Here is a 19,820-nt window from a genome sequence, read left to right on the forward strand (position 1 = left end):
GATTCAGCATCAGTTTATGAAACGGACTGTTGTGTTCTTGGTTTTAACATCGTAAAACTCATCTTTACATCCAGGAACAATACATTAGTGTCCCCTCTTTAGTTTTCTTCTGTCCTGTGTGTCCTCCTCAGTCTCCGTCTTTCATGGTCTCTACCGTTGTATCTGTGTAACTCAGCCTCAGAGTACTGCAACATGGCGGCGCTCTTGTTACAAAAGATATAACAAGGCTTCTTTTTTTCTGTTATACAGTAATAGTTTATTAGAGTATAAATCCATCTGGTAAACCGATATTTGAACGTTTCATTTCCACTTTAAAACACTTTTTAAATCAAAACTATACTTTAAGCGGCCATACTATGTTTGTGTATTCACTGTTCCTGGGTTGTACTGGTAGAGCACTATTGTTTCCTTATGGGTGAGTTTTGGACAATATAGAGAGCCTGGTATACATTTCATCCATAATTCATTCATAATCCATCTCATATGATAAAACGTGTCATTAAACTACTGTAGCCTTACTGGTCAAATGTCCATCTGTTATTTCAGATCACAACTTCAGGCTACTTTCTAACATTCAACAACTGCGTCATTGAACGGTCGGTCCTCCCCGTCCTCCCGGTCCTCCCCGTCCTAACGGTCCCGTGACGCCGGTAGGAGGAGCTGGCGACAGGGGGCAGAGCTGGCTGATGTTCGGGTGGGTGAGCCAGTGAGAGGAGAGGAGAGGAGAGGAGAGGAGGAGGACCGTAGAGTGGAAGACAAGTTGTCTGTTTGAAGCCATCTTGTGATATTGAGTTCCTTCTTTGTCCCTAAAGTGATCTAAAACGTTACCGTTAATCGTAGAGATGGGGAACCGGGTCGCCCGTGAGGACTACGAGTGGGTGTATACGGAGCAGCCGCATGCCGACCGGAGGAAAGAGATCCTGGGTGAGTTAGTTAGCTTCTCCGTTAGCACGTTTTAGATCAACTTGTAGTTCACTTTGATAAAACTCTGTTACCTCTGCTGGGTGTCTGTGTTGATGAATACCGGTTAACGGTAGTTTAACGGTAGTTCAGGTGTATAAATGGTGTCTAAAAACTACCTTGCGCCATATCCGCTGACTCGGTTAGCTAACGTACCCGAGCTAACGGTTCCATATCCGCCCTTTGAAGTGTTAGCTAACGGCTGTAGGTCCGGTTTAACGGTGGGGACTAGTTGGTGTTTTAATGAGGTTCAGACAGACAGACACCAACATGGAGATAGTTCCACATTCACAGGCTGGTAGCAGCTAGTTAGCTTCATGAAACAGTAACGTTAGCAGTGTAGTCTCCAGTCTCCAGCCACAGGAACGTTAGTCAGCCACACCCTGAGACCTGAGATGACATAACTCTCTGTGGAGCTGCTCCCACACCAGCTGCAGTAACGGTTCACATATACTACTACCCTACTACTACTAATCCTAGATTCAGATAGTACCATAGATGGATAACCTGGGACAGAAGACCAGGCTAATCCAGCTCTTTCACCGATATGTCCTCCAGTAGGGGTTTCTATGACCAGTAGCGTGCACTAACACATCAGGAGGAAATGATTCAATCCTCTTTGGTCCACTCACACTAAAGCCATGTTATTATGGAAACAATGAATAGAAGATTTACTAAAGCAAGCCTGGCTAATTAAATATTGTGAACATATCCTAAAAAAGTGTCCCTGTCATGCTCTGCAGAAAAGTAGAGTATAGTCTATTCTAAACTATTTCACATAGCCTACAACTATTAACTGTTAATGGTAAAACTATTAACTGTTAATAGTACAACTTTTAATTGTTAATAGTTTAATAGTTTTACTAAACTATTAACTAATAGTAAAACTATTAACTATTAATAGTAAATCTATTAACTATTAATAGTAAATCTATTAACTAATAATAGTACAACTATTAACTAATAATAGTACAACTATTAGTACCCACACAGTAAAAGTCCTGCGTTCAAATGTTTACTTCCAGTGAAGAATGAAAGAGAGGTATTATTATTATTATTATTATTATTATTATTATTGATAATATAATATTAGAGAGGTCTTATCAGCACAATGTACTGAAATGTACTTAACGTCTGTTCAAGGTGGAACTTTATATTCTATTATGATACTGCATAATTTAATGAATATTTATATTCTATTATGATGCTGGGTAGTTTAATAAATATTTATATTCTATTATGATGCTGGGTAGTTTAATGAATATTTATAATCTATTATGATACTGCATAGTTCAGTGAATATTTATATTCTATTATGATGCTGGGTAGTTTAATGAATATTTATATTCTATTATGATGCTGGGTAATGAATATTTATATTCTATTATGATGCTGGGTAGTTTAATAAATATTTGTATTCTATTATGATGCTGGGTAGTTCAATAAATATTTATATTCTATTATGATGCTGCATAGTTCAATGAATATTTATATTCTATTATGATGCTGGGTAGTTCAATAAATATTTATATTCTATTATGATGCTGGGTAGTTTAATAAATATTTATATTCTATTATGATGCTGGGTAGTTCAATGAATATTTATATTCTATTATGATACTGCATAGTTCAATGGATATTTATATTCTATTATGATGCTGGGTAGTTTAATAAATATTTATATTCTATTATGATGCTGGGTAGTTTAATAAATATTTATATTCTATTATGGTGCTGCATAGTTTAATAAATATTTATATTCTATTATGATGCTGGGTAGTTCAATGAATATTTATATTCTATTATGATGCTGGGTAGTTTAATAAATATTTGTATTCTATTATGATGCTGGGTAGTTCAATGAATATTTATATTCTATTATGATGCTGCATAGTTCAATGAATATTTATATTCTATTATGATGCTGGGAAGTTCAATAAATATTTATATTCTATTATGATGCTGGGTAGTTTAATAAATATTTATATTCTATTATGATGCTGGGTAGTTCAATGAATATTTATATTCTATTATGATGCTGGGTAGTTCAATGAATATTTATATTCTATTATGATGCTGGGTAGTTCAATGAATATTTATATTCTATTATGATGCTGGGTAGTTTAATAAATATTTATATTCTATTATGGTACTGCATAGTTCAATGGATATTTATATTCTATTATGATGCTGGGTAGTTTAATAAATATTTATATTCTATTATGATGCTGCATAGTTCAATGGATATTTATATTCTATTATGATGCTGGGTAGTTTAATAAATATTTATATTCTATTATGATGCTGGGTAGTTTAATAAATATTTATATTCTATTATGATGCTGGGTAGTTTAATAAATATTTATATTCTATTATGATGCTGGGTAATTTAATAAATATTTATATTCTATTATGATGCTGCATAGTTTAATAAATATTTATATTCTATTATGATGCTGGGTAGTTTAATGAATATTTATATTCTATTATGATGCTGGGTAGTTCAATGAATATTTATATTCTATTATGATGCTGGGTAGTTCAATGAATATTTATATTCTATTATGATGCTGGGTAGTTTAATAAATATTTGTATTCTATTATGATGCTGGGTAGTTCAATGAATATTTATATTCTATTATGATGCTGCATAGTTCAATGAATATTTATATTCTATTATGATGCTGGGAAGTTCAATAAATATTTATATTCTATTATGATGCTGGGTAGTTTAATAAATATTTATATTCTATTATGATGCTGGGTAGTTCAATGAATATTTATATTCTATTATGATGCTGGGTAGTTCAGTGAATATTTATATTCTATTATGATGCTGGGTAGTTCAATGAATATTTATATTCTATTATGATGCTGGGTAGTTTAATAAATATTTATATTCTATTATGGTACTGCATAGTTCAATGGATATTTATATTCTATTATGATGCTGGGTAGTTTAATAAATATTTATATTCTATTATGATGCTGGGTAGTTTAATAAATATTTATATTCTATTATGATGCTGGGTAGTTTAATGAATATTTATATTCTATTATGATGCTGCATAGTTCAATGAATATTTATATTCTATTATGATGCTGGGTGAATATTTATATTCTATTATGATGCTGGGTAGTTTAATGAATATTTATGCACCATATTTTAATTGTTATATTTTGTGAGTCAAATCTGAATCTGCAAAGTAACCAGTAGTAGTTAGTAGTAGTACCAGAATGTAGTACTACAATGTTTCCTCTGAAGTAGAAATACACAGTGAGTAAGTTATTTTGGGGTACCATGAGTTATAATAGTAACATAATTCAATATATTTTATATCTAAACATCATAATAAATGTAGAGCTGTTTGTGGCTCTTTTAGTTTGGGCTCCAGACAGTTTCCTACCTTAACGGTAAATCTGTCCCTGGTGGTTTTAACGGTAAATCTGTCCCTGGTGGTTTTAACAGCTACAAAGACAAAAGATTTAAAAAAAAAAAAACACTTGCGTTGATTTAAAATATTGATGCAATAATAATAATAATAATACTAATACTAATTGTGGCAGCCCTAGTTTTTAACAGCCTCTAACCTAACTTGGTCTGTGATTTGTGCTGTGATTTGTTACTGCTGGTCTGTATACAGTCACATGCCTCAGGCCTCTCCCACTGAGGGCCAGCTCAGCCTTGTGGGGGTGGAGGGACAACATAATAAATGAGGTGGTGTTTGCTGAGACTTGTCTTAACCTCCCATACCCCTTTCACTGTACCTTCCTGTGTCTGTAACTCCGGCTCAGACTCTCTTAAGGTGGACTGTTGGGGTGGACCAGCTATTCTCCTTAAAGTGACGAGCCGCTCCTCTGAGTTTTGCTCAGCTTTTTTAGCTATCTTTTAATATTTCTTTTAACCGTTAATGATAGCATTAATCGGTTAAAATTCTTAATGTTGGTTAATTATTAACATCCCTCGTAACAAATAGAAAATGTGCAAACATGTTTTAAAAACAGATGTGCTCACAGCTGGTGGTAACATGAGGTGCTCGGCTTGCACGGTGTGTTTCTGTGTAACGTATCGGCAGATGTCTCTCATTCAGCAGCCTTGTTATGTTCATATTCACTACGTTGTCTCTCACCATCCCGTCATCAATCGCTTAATGTCCTCCTCACCGCAGACGGCCAGCAGCTCCCGCACCTCGAGGTCTCGCCACACATCGCTGTTGTTCTCGACCGTCGTTCACCTCCGGTGTGTCTGAAAACATTCCTGCTTCCGTTGCTCCGTTTGTTTGAGCTACGGCGACCTGTGATAGTTGCGTCACGACTGTGCGCTCTCATTTGCAACAGAATAGATTTGCCCCCCCCCCCAGTTGTGCCATTCATATCGAAATCGACCCTGGTCTGACCCTGGTCTGACCCTGGTCTGACCCTGGTCTGACCTTGGTCTTACCCTGGTCTGACCCTGGTCTTACCCTGGTCTTACCCTGGTCTGACCCATCTCTCGACCTGGGTCGTGATGCCGAGTCAGTCAACGCGGGTTAACCCTTTCAGACACATAATCCACCCTGGTTGAGTCCTCGGTCTGAAAGGGGTATTAGTGACTTGGAGACTTTCTCTCTAGATTGAGGGACTTCTGGAGCTTGTGCTGCTACTTTCATTGGAAAAGAGTTAGCAACACTGGACTGAGTTTTTGGTTGGATTATCTTTCAAATCTGGTGTACTCTTGCTAGTTTCTCAGCATTACTGACCCTACCTTTTTGTGGACGAGGTCCATGCCCGAATACTGGGATAGTAATAATTTGCACTGGCTTGTAGACGAGACTAGAGTAGATCCTACTAGTCTGGTGGACTACTGCTCAACATGTGGAAAGGCCTGGGGCTGAATGACTTTACAGCTAATCACCTGAAATGCCCTTCAGGCTCCCATCAGTGATTAAGATATCAAATATTTGATAAAAGGATTTACTGCATAGTTACAGCCTAATTTAAAGTACCTACTGATAGTGTGGCAGTGCTATGCCTGATTGCATTATGTTGTAAGAGGTTCTGTTGTTTGGTTCACCCTCTGCACAGAGGATTTAATGCAGTCCAATACAACAACAGCACAATCTACAGCCTCAAAAAGACAAGAGTAGCACCTCTGAACACTGTGGTAACAACAATCACATCATTTACAAGCTTTGCAAAGGACGTTCCATTTCAGGCATCTCACTCTAGCCCTCCTATTCATTAATAATGTTTCATAAATTAAAGGAAGAAGCCCACAGCTTCGGTGTTAAGAGTTCTGCAATCCTAAAGTGGTGACTTTCTCACCTGTTTTTTGAAAGTTTTGCATGTGGAAACCTAGTTACTGCACACACTTGATCCCTCCTGAAATCTCGTGAAATAGAATAAGGCTCTAACCTTTAACCTTCTGACTGATCAAAGAATCGTGGGATGGTAGAATACATGTCACAAGGTGACAACCAGTAGTAGACTCTTGGTGCCAAGTCTGATTGTTCTTGACAGTATATTACATTAGGATATTACACTCTCTTCATCTAATCAATGCAGATGAATCAAACTTTTCTTCATTAGGGCCCAAGCACGAAAGTGCCAGGACCCCATGGGGCTCGATAGCGGCAGGTTTTCAGTGAAAGTTACTTCGAGCTTCACGAAATTCGAGCAGGTCATTGCTCACATCTTCAAAGGCGTATTAAATATTTTCTAGATTTTTTCGGCCAACAGGATGTCAGCCAATTTGGATTTCCTGCGTGATTTTAAAATTTACCAACACATGTTTGAGGACTTTAGGATCCACAAAATCTCATGAAACTTTACACACACATCCACACTAGTACTTACTTTGATTTGGTGGTCTAATTGGGCTTAGGCGTGGCATGTTGGCTCTATAGCGCCCCTTATGTCTTTTAGCCTTTGAACATACCTTGGTGTACTCAAAAACTCATGAAAGTTGGTAAAAAGATGGTCACCTGTGAACTGTACGTGAATATACAGCAATTGGGTTTGGCGTCTTAAGCGGGCTCCATAGCGCCCCCTAACGCCCAAGGCCTAAGGCCTAAGGCCTAAGGCCATAGTTTGGACAAAGTTGATCCTATAATCATGAAATTTGGTAGGCACATCCTGCTCATTATTTCAGACATATTCCTCATTGGGTTTCATTAGCTCCGCCCACCCGGAAGTCGGCCATCTTGAATTATGTGCATTTTCTATGTATTTTATGCATACTTTTACGAATTCCTGCTAGAGACTTCATCAGATTTGGGTGGTATAACCCTCAAACTAATGTAATGCTAAACTGCAAAGGAATTTTTGATCGCTCGAACGGTGATGTCATAGGTCATGTGAGAAGACGCCATTTTGTCACTATATAGGTATGGAACTGTGCGATACTCCTCCTAGAGGATTCAAGAGATCCATCTCAAAGTCAGGCAGCAGAATCTCAACACCTTCATGATACTAAATTGCAAAGCTTCTGTGTTTTTGCGAAACGGCATTGTTGTGGCAGCGCGGCGAATTTCGATGTTTCACCATGAGACAGGAGGCTGTTGTAACTTGACTTTACATAGTCCGAACTGCCCCAAATTTCACAAGCTGGATAACAGTCCAGGCCTGAAGACATACATGTGCCATTATGAGTGATTGTCATAGCGCCTCCTACAGGAAACAGGAAGTTGTTGTAAACTGCCACCCATCCTCATAGAAGTGCCTTTAAAGGATGCCCCACAGGTTGTCAACAGGTCCTTTACAGCGCCATGCGCACCACGCAGAAAATATACTCTAACTGTTGTGTGCGGTGTCCGTCCTTCATGGGAATTCACGACAGCGGGTTCCCCGACGTGTGCAAGGGGGCCCGCTCAACGCTACTTGCAGCTTTAGTTATGTTTGTTAGCTTGTGATATGAGATGATGTGATGATCAGATACAAAGTTTTATTTCATGAGTTTAATGAAATCTCTTGTTTTTCTCCTCCAGCCAAATACCCAGAAATCAAGTCGTTGATGGGTCCTGACCTGAGGCTGAAGTGGATCGTGTGCATGATGGTAGCTATACAGTTTTTAGCTTTCTACATGGTCAAAGACTTGGACTGGAAATGGGTTTTGTTTTGGACTTATGCCTTTGGCAGCTGTATCAACCACTCAATGACCCTCGCTATTCATGAAATCTCCCACAACACGGCCTTTGGAAACAACAAGGCCATGTGGAACCGCTACTTTGCCATGTTTGCCAACCTGCCCATCGGCCTGCCCTACTCTGCCTCCTTCAAACGCTACCACCTGGACCATCACCGCTACCTGGGCGGAGATGGGGTAGACGTAGACATCCCCACTGAGTTCGAAGGCTGGTTCTTCTGCACACGCTTCCGCAAATTCGTCTGGATCATCCTTCAGCCGCTGTTCTATGCCATCCGGCCCCTCTACATCAACCCCAAACCCATCACTCAGCTGGAAGTGACCAACGTGGCCTTCCAGCTCACCTTTGACATCCTGCTCTGCTGGCTGTGGGGGGCTAAGCCTGTGGTCTACATGCTGGCTGGCTCCTTGCTGGGGATGGGCTTACATCCCATCTCTGGTCACTTCATAGCTGAGCACTACATGTTCCTCAAGGGCCATGAGACCTACTCCTACTATGGCTCCCTCAACCTGCTCACCTTCAACGTGGGCTACCACAACGAGCACCACGACTTCCCCAGCATCCCGGGCTGCAGGCTGCCCATGGTTAGTACGGCCGGTTGGCTACGGAGCTCATACGTAGTTACACACAGGTGGCACACATCATGAGCTTAGAAAGGAAGGACTCATTTGGGTGGAGACATGTTTGTCCAGGCAGCTTAACTAACTCCTCTGACAAACACAGGATGTGCACGTTACTGTGTGAGGATGGAGTCTCATTATTATCTATCATAACTCTTACATCAACATCATTTCTGCTCTGATCTCTTCAGAAACAATATGATCAAAGAACAAGGTCAGATAGAAAATACAGATAATATGATAAAAGTTTCATAATGAAAATAATAAAACCCTAAAACATGTAGTAATGTAGTGAAGTAGTGAAGTAGTAGTTTGAGAGACTCATGAACTTTCTAGTCAACAAACACAAACGTGGGCGGTGTTTCTCTTCTGTTTCTCTGTCTCTCTCTCTGTCTCTCTCTCTTTCTCTCTCTCTCTCTCTCTCTCTCTCTGTCTCTCTGTCTCTCTGTCTCGGTGCATCTCTTCTGTTTGTCTCTCTCTCTCTCTCTCTCTCTTTTAAACCCACCTAGATATTCATCCATAAATGGAAATGTTATTCTCCATATACACTATGTTGATTCTATACTTGCCTTTGGACGGATAATTCGGCTGCGTCTCAGCTCAGCTTTTCTAGAGAGCCTATTTTTGATGCGAGCTGCGCAGTTCACAGCAACAACAGACAGTGAAGATGATCTATTGACAGTATATTAACATCATATCAGCAACATTACTACAGTTTACATGTCTAGACATCTATAGAATTTAGATAATATGTCCCGGAGATGAAAAAAAGTATAGACGTTTTTAAATCAACACTTCCTGCTTTCATTTAAAAATAAAAGCCCTCAAGCATTTTTTTCTGCGGACAGAATTACTTCATTTGTTAACACAAGGCTTTTATTCTGAAATATGTGCAAGACAGTGTTGCAGAACATGCAGTGACTTGGAGAGCTCCATGAATGAATATAGTATGGAGTTTTAATGGTGGATTATTACTATTATTTACAAATTACCACACATTTAACCTTTCTCTGTCTCAAATAAATATAGATGACATTTATAATGAAATGAAATGGCCATTAAAAGGCAAACTCTACCTGTCTGAACACCCAATGGGTGAATCACGCGGCTGTTCAGCGAGGCAGCCGTTCAGCAAGGCGGCTGTCAGGCGCTGTTCACGCAGGCGGTCTGGACACGCCGTTATAGTCATTATTCCAATACACGTCAAGTAAGTAAATTAGTAAATTACAGAGCTGAAGGATTTCTTTCTGACATGTTTGCTCTCCACAGACGTTATCAGCTCCTTCCACCTACAGTTTATCACATCAGTCACCAGCAGCACCACACCCTGCTGACACGGGAAACTAAAGTGAAACTTCAACATGATCAGTCTGTTTCAGACATGAAAGCATTTCTAGGCTGTGTAGATCAGAATAGAATAGAACAGAATGCCTTTATTGTTAAGTGTAAAACATGAGCTGAAGGTGCCACTCAGCAGTGTTTCCTCTGGTTGTGTTTCAGGTGAAGAAGATAGCAGCAGAGTACTATGATGACCTGCCTCAGTACTCCTCGTGGGTGAAGGTCCTGTACGACTTCATCATGGACGACGCACTGAGCCCGTACTCCAGAGTCAAGAGGACGCTGAAGGGAGACGTGAAACAGGAGTAACGTTCTCCGTACAACAGCCCGGCTCACCGTCCTATGAACTTAACAGCTTCTGCATATTAACCCATTCAGCATGGGGAAGAAGAGTGGGACCTCTTCCTCTGTGGGAAGAAAAAATACTTCCTGATATTTTGTATCCAGGTCAGAAAAACCAAGACATGATGATGAGTGATTAGAGGCAGTACCGAGGGCTGGTTGCACAAAGACCTTGGCTCCGATCAAACAAATCCATCAACTAACAAAGTATCAGTGGATGGAAGGGTTGTCCTGATATTTGGTCCACATTCAGGATGAACTGTTATCTCTCTGGTGATCTCCTGATTCCATTTGTCCATATGTCCAAAGTGTTCTTTACATATTGGGTCTATTTCCAACATCTCTAAGGCTCCAGAGTGTCTCTTACCACAGTAAAGAGTAAAGGTTAGAATATGAACAGAGCTCCTGCTTCCAGTGGTTCTCCAGACCAACCACCTCCACTGAGCTCTGTTGTTATCTGCTCAGCATCTTCAATTAGTCCGTCTTTGTTTAGTTACCTCAGGCTGGTAGAACAACACAGACCAGTGGGACTTTGTGCAACCAGCCATCAGGATACTGAGCCAACCTAAACTAATATAAGCCAGACATTTCCTCCTGAGTGATGACTGAGTGGAAACTGGTCAAAGGTGTCTGAACTTTGTATTCTGCTGCAGAGATTTATGAGCTGAGACACGTCTCCTCCATCTGGACTCTACTGGTAGAGGTCAACAACATGAACGCAGCTCTGCTATTGGTTGACGCTGTGTGTGTGTGTGTGTGTGTGTGTGTGTATTGAGTTTATGAGGAGGCTTTTATCGGTTGCCTTATATGTTATAGGTAGTAGTTAACCTTTAACCCTTTGTGGCCCATGACCTGTTTTTCCATCTGCTCTTTAACACGTTAATATGTGACGTCATCCGACCCGTCGGATGCTTCGGTCATGCTTCCACACCAAGTTTATGTGAGATGAGTTACTCATCAGTGCCTTGTAGCTTTGTGGTCTTAATTTAATCTGATGGAAAGGTTGTCCTCTGGGTTTTATTAGCAACCAGAACCTAATGACATGTGGTTGCTATTGAATTGGCTGATTCCACTATTTTTATAATAAATAGTTAATTTTGACGACTTTAAAGCCACTAAATGAAATGAATAGATAAAAGTGAGGATGTAGTTTCTGATAGAGAAGGCTTTGAATGAGCATCTAGATCAGCTGTCTGTCCTCAGAGTCTTCCTCTCTGTATTTATGGGCCAGATGGAACAATAAACATCTGAAACTTATAAGATCGTCTGGCGGTCCAGATCGGACCCCTGGGCCGCTAGTCTGAGACCCCCCTGATGTAGACCTTCATTCTTTCTGTAAGATAACATTTAAAGAAAATGTTGTAAAGTTGAATTAAATACATAAAACATGAAAAATCAAACAAGGTGTGTATTATTTAGCGGGGGGGGCGGGGCGGTGCCCGTGTGTTCTCCGTGTCTTCTCCGTGTGTTCCTGTGTGTTCCTGTGTGTTCTCCGTGTCTTCCTGTGTGTTCTCCGTGTCTTCTCCGTGTGTTCCTGTGTGTTCTCCGTGTGTTCCTGTGTGTTCTCCGTGTCTTCTCCGTGTGTTCCTGTGTGTTCTCCGTGTGTTCCTGTGTGTTCTCCATGTGTTCCTGTGTGTTCTCCATGTCTTCTCCTTGTGTTCCCGTGTGTTCTCCGTGTCTTCTCCGTGTGTTCCCGTGTCTTCTCCGTGTGTTCCTGCGTGTTCTCTGTGTGTTCTCCGTGTGTTCTCTGTGTGTTCTGTGTTCCTGTGTGTTCTCCGTGTACTACTGTACCTCAGTACTACAGTACCTCAGTACTATCAGTACTGTACTTCAGTACTACAGTACCTCAGTACTATTAGTACTGTACCTCAGTACTACAGTACCTCAGTACTACAGTACAGTACCTCAGTACTATCAGTACTGTACCTCAGTACTATCAGTACTGTACCTCAGTATTACTGTACTGTAATATCAGTACTACAGTACATCAGTACTACTGTACCTCAGTACTGTACAGTACCTCAGTACTATCAGTACTACAGTACCTCAGTACTGCACGGTGTATGACATGAGTCCCACTAAGGACCAGGGGCCTCATGTATAAACGGTGCACATGTACTAAAATGTTGCATACGCTGTGTTTCACGCTCACGCCGGGATGTATAAAAATCAACGTGACGTGAGAATGTGCTGACCGTGCCGCAAACTCTAGACCAGTCGTGAGAATGTGCGGGCCGTCCTCCAAACTCTGTCATCTGGCAGTGCCAAACTATAAAAGTACTGAAACTCGCTAAATGTGTAAAAATAATTTTCCCACTCAACCTACTGAGCTTTGTTTATGATGTGGGATCAAAAACAAAACCCTACATATTTCTTAACTAGTTTGCGCATAATGTTTAACATCAGAAAGGCACAACAAAAACATATTTAAACTAATTTCCCAGAGATGACATGCCTTAACCACCGTGCCAAAAACAAAATCGCGTGCTGCACAATGTGGCAAACCACCGTGGTGAGCCTGTGTCCCCTGGAGCTACAGATGGATGAACCGGACCTTGGCACACCTAACAATGAGCCAAATGCAGCAGCTATACGGCGCCGTTTAGATGAAATACACAGAATGTAAAGCAACGAGGTGAGTTGAGACAAACATTTATTTTTCAACAAGGTCTTTTACTGTATGACTTATCCCACCAAGAACGTCATTCACTCTTTTTATATTTTATATACAGATGTGGACAAAATTATATACAGATGTGGACAAAATTGTTGGTACCCTTCCGTTAAAGAAAGAAAAACCCACAATGGTCACTGAAATAACTTGAAACTGACAAAAGTAATAATAAATACAAATTTACTGAAAATGAACTAATGAAAATCAGATATTGTTTTTGAATTATGGTTCAACAGAATCATTTTAAAGAACAAACTAATGAAACTGGCCTGGAAAAAAATGACATGTTTTGTACCAATTGAGAACTTTGGTAGAACATTCTAAGATCTGGATCTTTTTTGGAAAATCATTATTTTGGTCTTTTTGGGGTTTACTGTCAGGGTCTAGGTCTGACAGTACTGCTCTAGCAGGTCCAGGTCTGACAGTACTGCTCTAGCAGGTCCAGGCTCTGCTGTAGGCCGTCTGCTGTGGGGGACAACAGGACCAGGGGTCTCATTAATAAAACAGTGCGTAGGATTCATACTAAAAATGTACGTGCGCACAAAAGCCGAAAATGGCGTGCGCCAAAAAAAAATCGGACTTATAAAACTGTGCGTACGCACACCTGCACGCAATGTTCCCTTTATAAATCACAGTCCACCTGGAAATGTGCGCACGTGGATCCGCCTCATATTCCGCCCTCTACACGCCCACATTCAACCATAAATGGTCGATGCAAAGCACCTCATGAATGTTTCTGCATGTGAATGAGCCTGTTGATCAGTGGTTCTTTACGGTGAATCACGGCGACTCCCGAGAGGAAGACAGAGAAAAGGAGTTTTTCTGACACAGAGCTTGTAGGTGAGGAGGTCTCCGAACACACGTTCCCTCCTGATTCTGTCATTCACGTCTTGTAGTCCTCACAGTGCCGGTATAATCCACCAACACCATGCAGCATGTTACCAGTGCCACTGCTGTGTTTATATCTTTACAGGAGTCAGACCCATCCATTCACAACTTGTTAAAATGATCAAGACAATCAGTAATATCCCCCCCACGCTGGATATCGTTAGAAAAAGGAAGTTTGACAGGAGAATACTATTAATTATTTATTTATTTATTTAAGTTTTTATGGTGAACTTGTCCTGCATTATGATTAGGACTGATAATGATAATGAGGATATGGAGAGTAACGATTTTGTGAGAGCTGTCACTGGTTTTATTTCCCCACTTTGTTTATTTACACTCTCCATACTGGTGGAGATGTGCCGGGTGGAGGTGACTGGGGGAGGCAGAGTGTGTGTGGCGCACCGAGGTGACGCACTGGAGACAGTCTGATAGTTGCATATAGCTGTTTTCATTTTGTCTATGTATACTGTATCTGTCTCTATCAAATAAACCATAAATAAATGAATAAGTCATGTCATGTTTACTGCAGCGATTTATCAGACAACAACTTTATGAAAACTAAAATCGTACTTGGTGATATATGCACACTATTAGAAAATATTATTAAAACTATTGGCGCTACAGCTGACTGCGAGTGTCGGTAGTCCGACCCTCTCCTCTGAGCTCTGGTGATGGAGAGACCGTGATGGTGAGACAGCGCTGATGAGATATTGAGCTGAATTTGATTTGAGATTTGAGTTGGCTGATATATTTTACATTTTTAAGGTGCTTATGGAATAGTTATGGCTCACTAGCACAAAGAACACTGCTGTTTTAAATGTTTATGATAAAGTGGATATAAGTATGAAGAGAAGTTAAATGTGTGAGAGGCATCATTATACGTATAATGACATTTAATGTCTACAGTCTGGCTTCAGTTCACCACCTCACCACCTGCGTCTCCAGTTTCCCCTGCCTCGGTGCTTCCATAATGTGCGGGTCAAAGTTTCCATACCGGTGCACACATTGTCCCGTCAAGTTTGTTTTTCTAGATCACAACTGTTGCGTGGGAAGTGGCGTACGCACATTTCAGGCCCTGTTTTGTGCGTACGCAACAGTTATAAATGAGACCCCTGATCCGTCTGTCCTTTATTGCTTCCGATGTCCCTACAAACACTCCAAACCTTCTTGTTGTCAGAGAACGTCAGCAGGACCCAGCAGAACCACGAGGCCCTGCTGGCAGTGGTTCTGTCGCGATGCCCTCCCCAGCCTACAAGACATTTCCACCAGGCGGGGCGACAAAGGCTGGCAGAATCAGTCCCAACAATGGCCCCTTTGAACGGTTGCGGTCAGGGAAATGCTGCAGCAGTCATCGGGTCAGAATGGAGAGGCTGAATCCTGGGTCAGGGGCCTCATGTATAAAAGACTGCGCAGCTTTCACACTGGAAGATGGCGTACTCACAAAATTGGAAAAGTACGTATGCACAGAAATTTCCACATGTATAAAACCGTGCGTACTCCTGTTCCTGCGCACCTTTCCTTTATACATCTCAATGAACGTGAAATTGAGCGCAGCTGCACGTGCCACTTGGTCCGCCTTGTCTCCTCCCATTAATAACTATGCAAATGACTATAAACACACGCCATGCTGTCACTTATTGTCCAAATAACAACGGCAAATCACGCTGGAAAAGGAACAAAGAAGAAGAATTTCACGAAGTGTGAAATTGAAGTGTTTGTTACTGAGGTGGAAGCTAGAAAACATATTTTATTTGATGGACTTTCATCAGGAACCAGTAACAAACACAACGCGTCTCCACAGCAGCTGACCGTGCGCTCCCGAAGGCTTCCGAAGGCGCACGGTCAGCTGCGCCCTGAGCATCGACTGCTGAGGGGCGCCGGTCCGTCCGCACTAACACTGTGCTGGGGTCACAGAGAGAGATTAATACAATGAAGGATATATAAATATATAAATATATATATGCAACGAATTAAAAAGAGTGAATGAGGTTATTGGTGGGATAAGTCATATATTAAAAGACCTTGTTGAAAAATAAATGTTTGTCTCAAGTCACCTCGTTGCTTTACATTCTGTGTATCTCATCTAAACGGCGCCGTATAGCTGCTGCATTTGGCTCATTGTTAGGTGTGCCAGGGTCCGGTTCATCCATCTGTAGCTCCTCTGGAGCACTGGCACACCACGTTTGTTTGCCACATTGTGCAGCACGCGATTTAGTTTTTGGCACGGTGGTTAAGGCATGTCATATCTGGGACATTAGTTTAAATATGTTTTTGTTGTGCCTTTGTGATGTTAAACATTATGCGCAAACTAGTTAAGAAATATGTGTGTTTTTTTTTTTTATCCCACATCATAAACAAAGCTCAGTAGGTCGAGTGGAAAAATTATTTTTACACATTTAGCGAGTTTCAGTACTTTTATAGTTTGGCACTGCCAAATTACAGAGTTTGGAGGACGGCCCGCACATTTTCACGACTGGTCTAGAGTTTGCGGCACGGTCCGCACATTCTCACGTCAAGTTGATTTTTATACATCCCGGCGTGAGCGTGAAACACAGCGCACGCAACATTTTAGTACGTGCGCACCGTTTATACATGAGGCCCCAGGAAACTAGCAGGGCTACTGACAGAGTTCACAACTACCTCCTTTATGTGCATCCCAGTCATATTTCCACTAATATCTAATAGTACATATTCTCTCGTCTTTTTGTTGTATATCTATATTCTGGGTTGGTTTAGTGAGATACATTCTATAGGTATTATATCTCACCAGGTATCTCTCAGCGATATTCTGAGAGATAAAGTTCTGATAAAGAACTGCATTTACTCTCCTAATGAAGAGATTATTAGTGTCCAGAATTATATCTTCATTCATTTATTCAATCATGGGAATAAAATGAGCTTCAGACAGAACGCAGTATTTCTGAGTGAACACAGTTCTGAGGTTTAAATATTTAAGCTCTTTACTCAAACAGGCATTAATCAACTTTTCCCCAATTAACCTTATGTATTATTATTATTATATACAGACGTAGGCAAAGTTGTTGGTAACGTTCCGTTAAAGAGAGAAAAACCCACAATGGTCACTGAAATAACTTGAAACTGACAAAAGTAATGATAAATAAAAATTCACTGAAAATTAACTAATGAAAATCAGATATTGTTTTTGAATTATGGTTCAGCAGAATCATTTAAAAAAACAAACTAATGAAACTGGCCTAGATAAAAATGATGGTAACATTAACTTAATATTTTGTTGCACAACCTTTTGAGGCAATCACTGCAATCAAGTGATTTCTGTAACTCTCAATGAGACTTCTGCACCTGTTGACAGGTATGTTGGCCCACTCCTCGTGAGCAAACTGCTCCAGCTGTCTCAGGTTTGAAGGGTGCCTTCTCCAGACTGCATGTTTCAGCTCCTTCCACAGATGTTCAATAGGATTTAGATCAGGGCTCATAGAAGGCCACTTCAGAATAGTCCAATGTTTTGTTCTTAGCCATTCTTGGGTGTTTTTAGCTGTGTTTTGGGTCATTATCCTGTTGGAGGACCCATGACCTGCAACTGAGACCAAGCTTTCTGACACTGGGCAGCACATTTCGCTCCAGAATGCCTTGATAGTCTTGAGATTTCATTGCACCCTGCACAGATTCAAGACACCCTGTGCCAGATGCAACAAAGCAGCCCCATAACATAACCGAGCCTCCTCCATGTTTCACATTAGGTACAGTGTTCTTTTCTTTGGATGCTTCATTTTTGCGTCTGTGAACATAGAGCTGATGTGACTTGCCAAAAAGCTCCAGTTTTGTCTCATCTGTCCAAAGGACATTCTCCCAGAAGCTTTGTGGCTTGTCAATATGCATTTTGGAAAATTCCAGTCTCGCTTTTTTATGATTTGGTGTCCTCCTCGGTTGTCTTCCATTAAGTCCACTTTGGCTCAAACAGTGACGGATGGTGCGATCTGACACTGATGTACCTTGACCTTGGAGTTCACCTCTAATCTCTTTGGAAGTTGTTCTGGGCTCTTTGGTTACCATTCGTATTATCCGTCTCTTCAATATGTCATCAATTTCCCCCTTGCGGCCACGTCCAGGGAGGTAGGCTTGGACCCATGGACCTTAAACTTCTGAATAATATGTGCAGCTGTAGTCACAGGAACATCAAGCTGCTTGGAGATGGTCTTATAGCCTTTACCTTTAACATGAAGGTCTATAATGTTCTTTCTGATCTCCTGAGACAACTCTCTCCTTAGCTTCCTGTGGTCCATGTTCAGTGTGGTACACACCATGATGCCAAACAGCACAGTGACTACTTTTCACCCTTTAAATAGGCAGACTGACTGATTACAAGTTTGAAGATACCTGTGATGCTAATTACAGGACACACCTTAGTTTAACATGTCCCTATGTTCAAATTATTTTACATCTTTTCTAGGGGTACCATCATTTTTGTCCTGGCCAGTTTCATTAGTTTGTTTTTTAAAATGATTCTGTTGAACCACAATTCAAAAACAATATCTGATTTTCATTAGTTAATTTTCAGTAAATTTTTATTTATTATTACTTTTGTCAGTTTCAAGTTATTTCAGTGACCATTGTGGGTTTTTCTCTCTTTAACGGAACGTTACCAACAACTTTGCCTACGTCTGTATGTATTATACCTGAAGAATGTTGCAAATAAATCTAGTAATCTGTGGTCTCATTTAAGTTAGATCCTGAACATTTATAAAGTGAACAATTAAAACTTTGCTTCTGCAAAAAAAAAAGGGCTTCATTTCATCTGCAAAATGTGTAAAATGACCATCAGCTGTTTCCACACTTGTTTTTCATAATCATGTTGGGGGTGTTACTGTCAGCTTTATGATGCTCCTCTGCTCTTCATGGTGACCTGCTGGGGGCTGAACCACATGGGGGGCTGGTTACCAGTGTCTGGTCTGATGAGTCCCAGTTCAACATCAGTCATTCAGCTCCATCACTGATCCAGACTCAGAGTTCATCCACGGCCATGTCCACCCCCTGGTGGGCTGATATAGCTCCGCTCACAGGACTCACGTTAAATGATATTTTATATTATATATATATATATATATAACGTATGCGCGTGCGCGCACCCCCACACACACCCCCACACACACACACACACACACACACACACACACACACACACACACACACACACACACACACACACACACACACACACACACACACACACACACACACACACACACACACACACACACACACACACACACACACACACACACACACACACACACACACACACACACACACACACACACACACACACACACACACACACACACACACACACACACACACACACACACACACACACACACACACACACACACACACACACACACCCCTCTGGTTTCTACTCACAGTTTTTATTAGAAAAGCAGGAATCAGTATTAAGATGAAACCATCAGAAAATGTGTAAACATACATGACATCATAATTATTATTCATCAATAACTAAAGTCAGAGTTGAACTGTTGCTGGTTCCACGGTTCCGGTGTGGTGGTTATCTGTTGAGGGACTCCCTGAGCTGCTCGTACATCTTCTGGTCCTGCACGGGGAACACACGGGGAACACACGGGGAACACACGGGGAACACACGGGGAACACACGGGGAACACCATCATATTTGTTTGACTCCCTGACGAAGGCTGGATGTTATTAGTCTTAAACAGAGAGAGAGAGAGAGAGAGAGAGAGAGAGAGAGAGAGAGAGAGAGAGACAGAGACGGAGAGAGGGAGGGAGAGAGCGAGAGAGACAGAGACGGAGAGAGGGAGGGAGAGAGCGAGAGAGAGAGAGAGAGAGAGAAAGCTACATGTAAACAGACTGAGTCCAGGA

General features: G+C 40.9%; 2 protein-coding genes across 7 annotated transcripts in view; one reads left to right on the plus strand and one right to left on the minus strand.

Annotated features, from left to right (window-relative positions):
- Positions 1-566: 566 nt before the first annotated feature.
- On the plus strand, positions 567-11,784 carry degs1 (delta(4)-desaturase, sphingolipid 1). The gene is made up of 3 exons (XM_037781505.1): positions 567-924; positions 7,926-8,668; positions 10,205-11,784. The coding sequence occupies exons 1-3, from the start codon at positions 843-845 to the stop codon at positions 10,349-10,351; spliced, it is 972 nt and encodes a 323-aa protein (XP_037637433.1). The 5' UTR covers positions 567-842; the 3' UTR covers positions 10,352-11,784.
- A 7,548-nt stretch (positions 11,785-19,332) lies between these two features.
- Positions 19,333-19,820, minus strand: part of nvl (nuclear VCP like) — a 51,673-nt gene continuing 51,185 nt past the window's right edge. For all 6 annotated transcript variants that reach the window (XM_037781469.1, XM_037781468.1, XM_037781465.1 and 3 more), the window contains one exon: positions 19,333-19,533. In XM_037781469.1, coding sequence (XP_037637397.1) covers positions 19,489-19,533 — 45 coding nt within the window. In that variant the 3' untranslated portion in view covers positions 19,333-19,488. The remainder of the gene's footprint in view (positions 19,534-19,820) is intronic.

This window comes from Sebastes umbrosus, chromosome 10, assembly GCF_015220745.1.
Source record: "Sebastes umbrosus isolate fSebUmb1 chromosome 10, fSebUmb1.pri, whole genome shotgun sequence".
NCBI classification, from domain to species: Eukaryota; Metazoa; Chordata; class Actinopteri; order Perciformes; family Sebastidae; genus Sebastes; species Sebastes umbrosus.

Excerpts from the sequence above, each read along its gene's own strand:
- degs1 (XM_037781505.1), top strand. The coding sequence starts at position 843 with ATGGGGAACCGGGTCGCCCGTGAGGACTACGAGTGGGTGTATACGGAG. Across the intron at positions 925-7,925 it reads CCGGAGGAAAGAGATCCTGG|CCAAATACCCAGAAATCAAG; the intron begins GTGAGTTAGTTA and ends TTTCTCCTCCAG. Across the intron at positions 8,669-10,204 it reads CGGGCTGCAGGCTGCCCATG|GTGAAGAAGATAGCAGCAGA; the intron begins GTTAGTACGGCC and ends GTTGTGTTTCAG.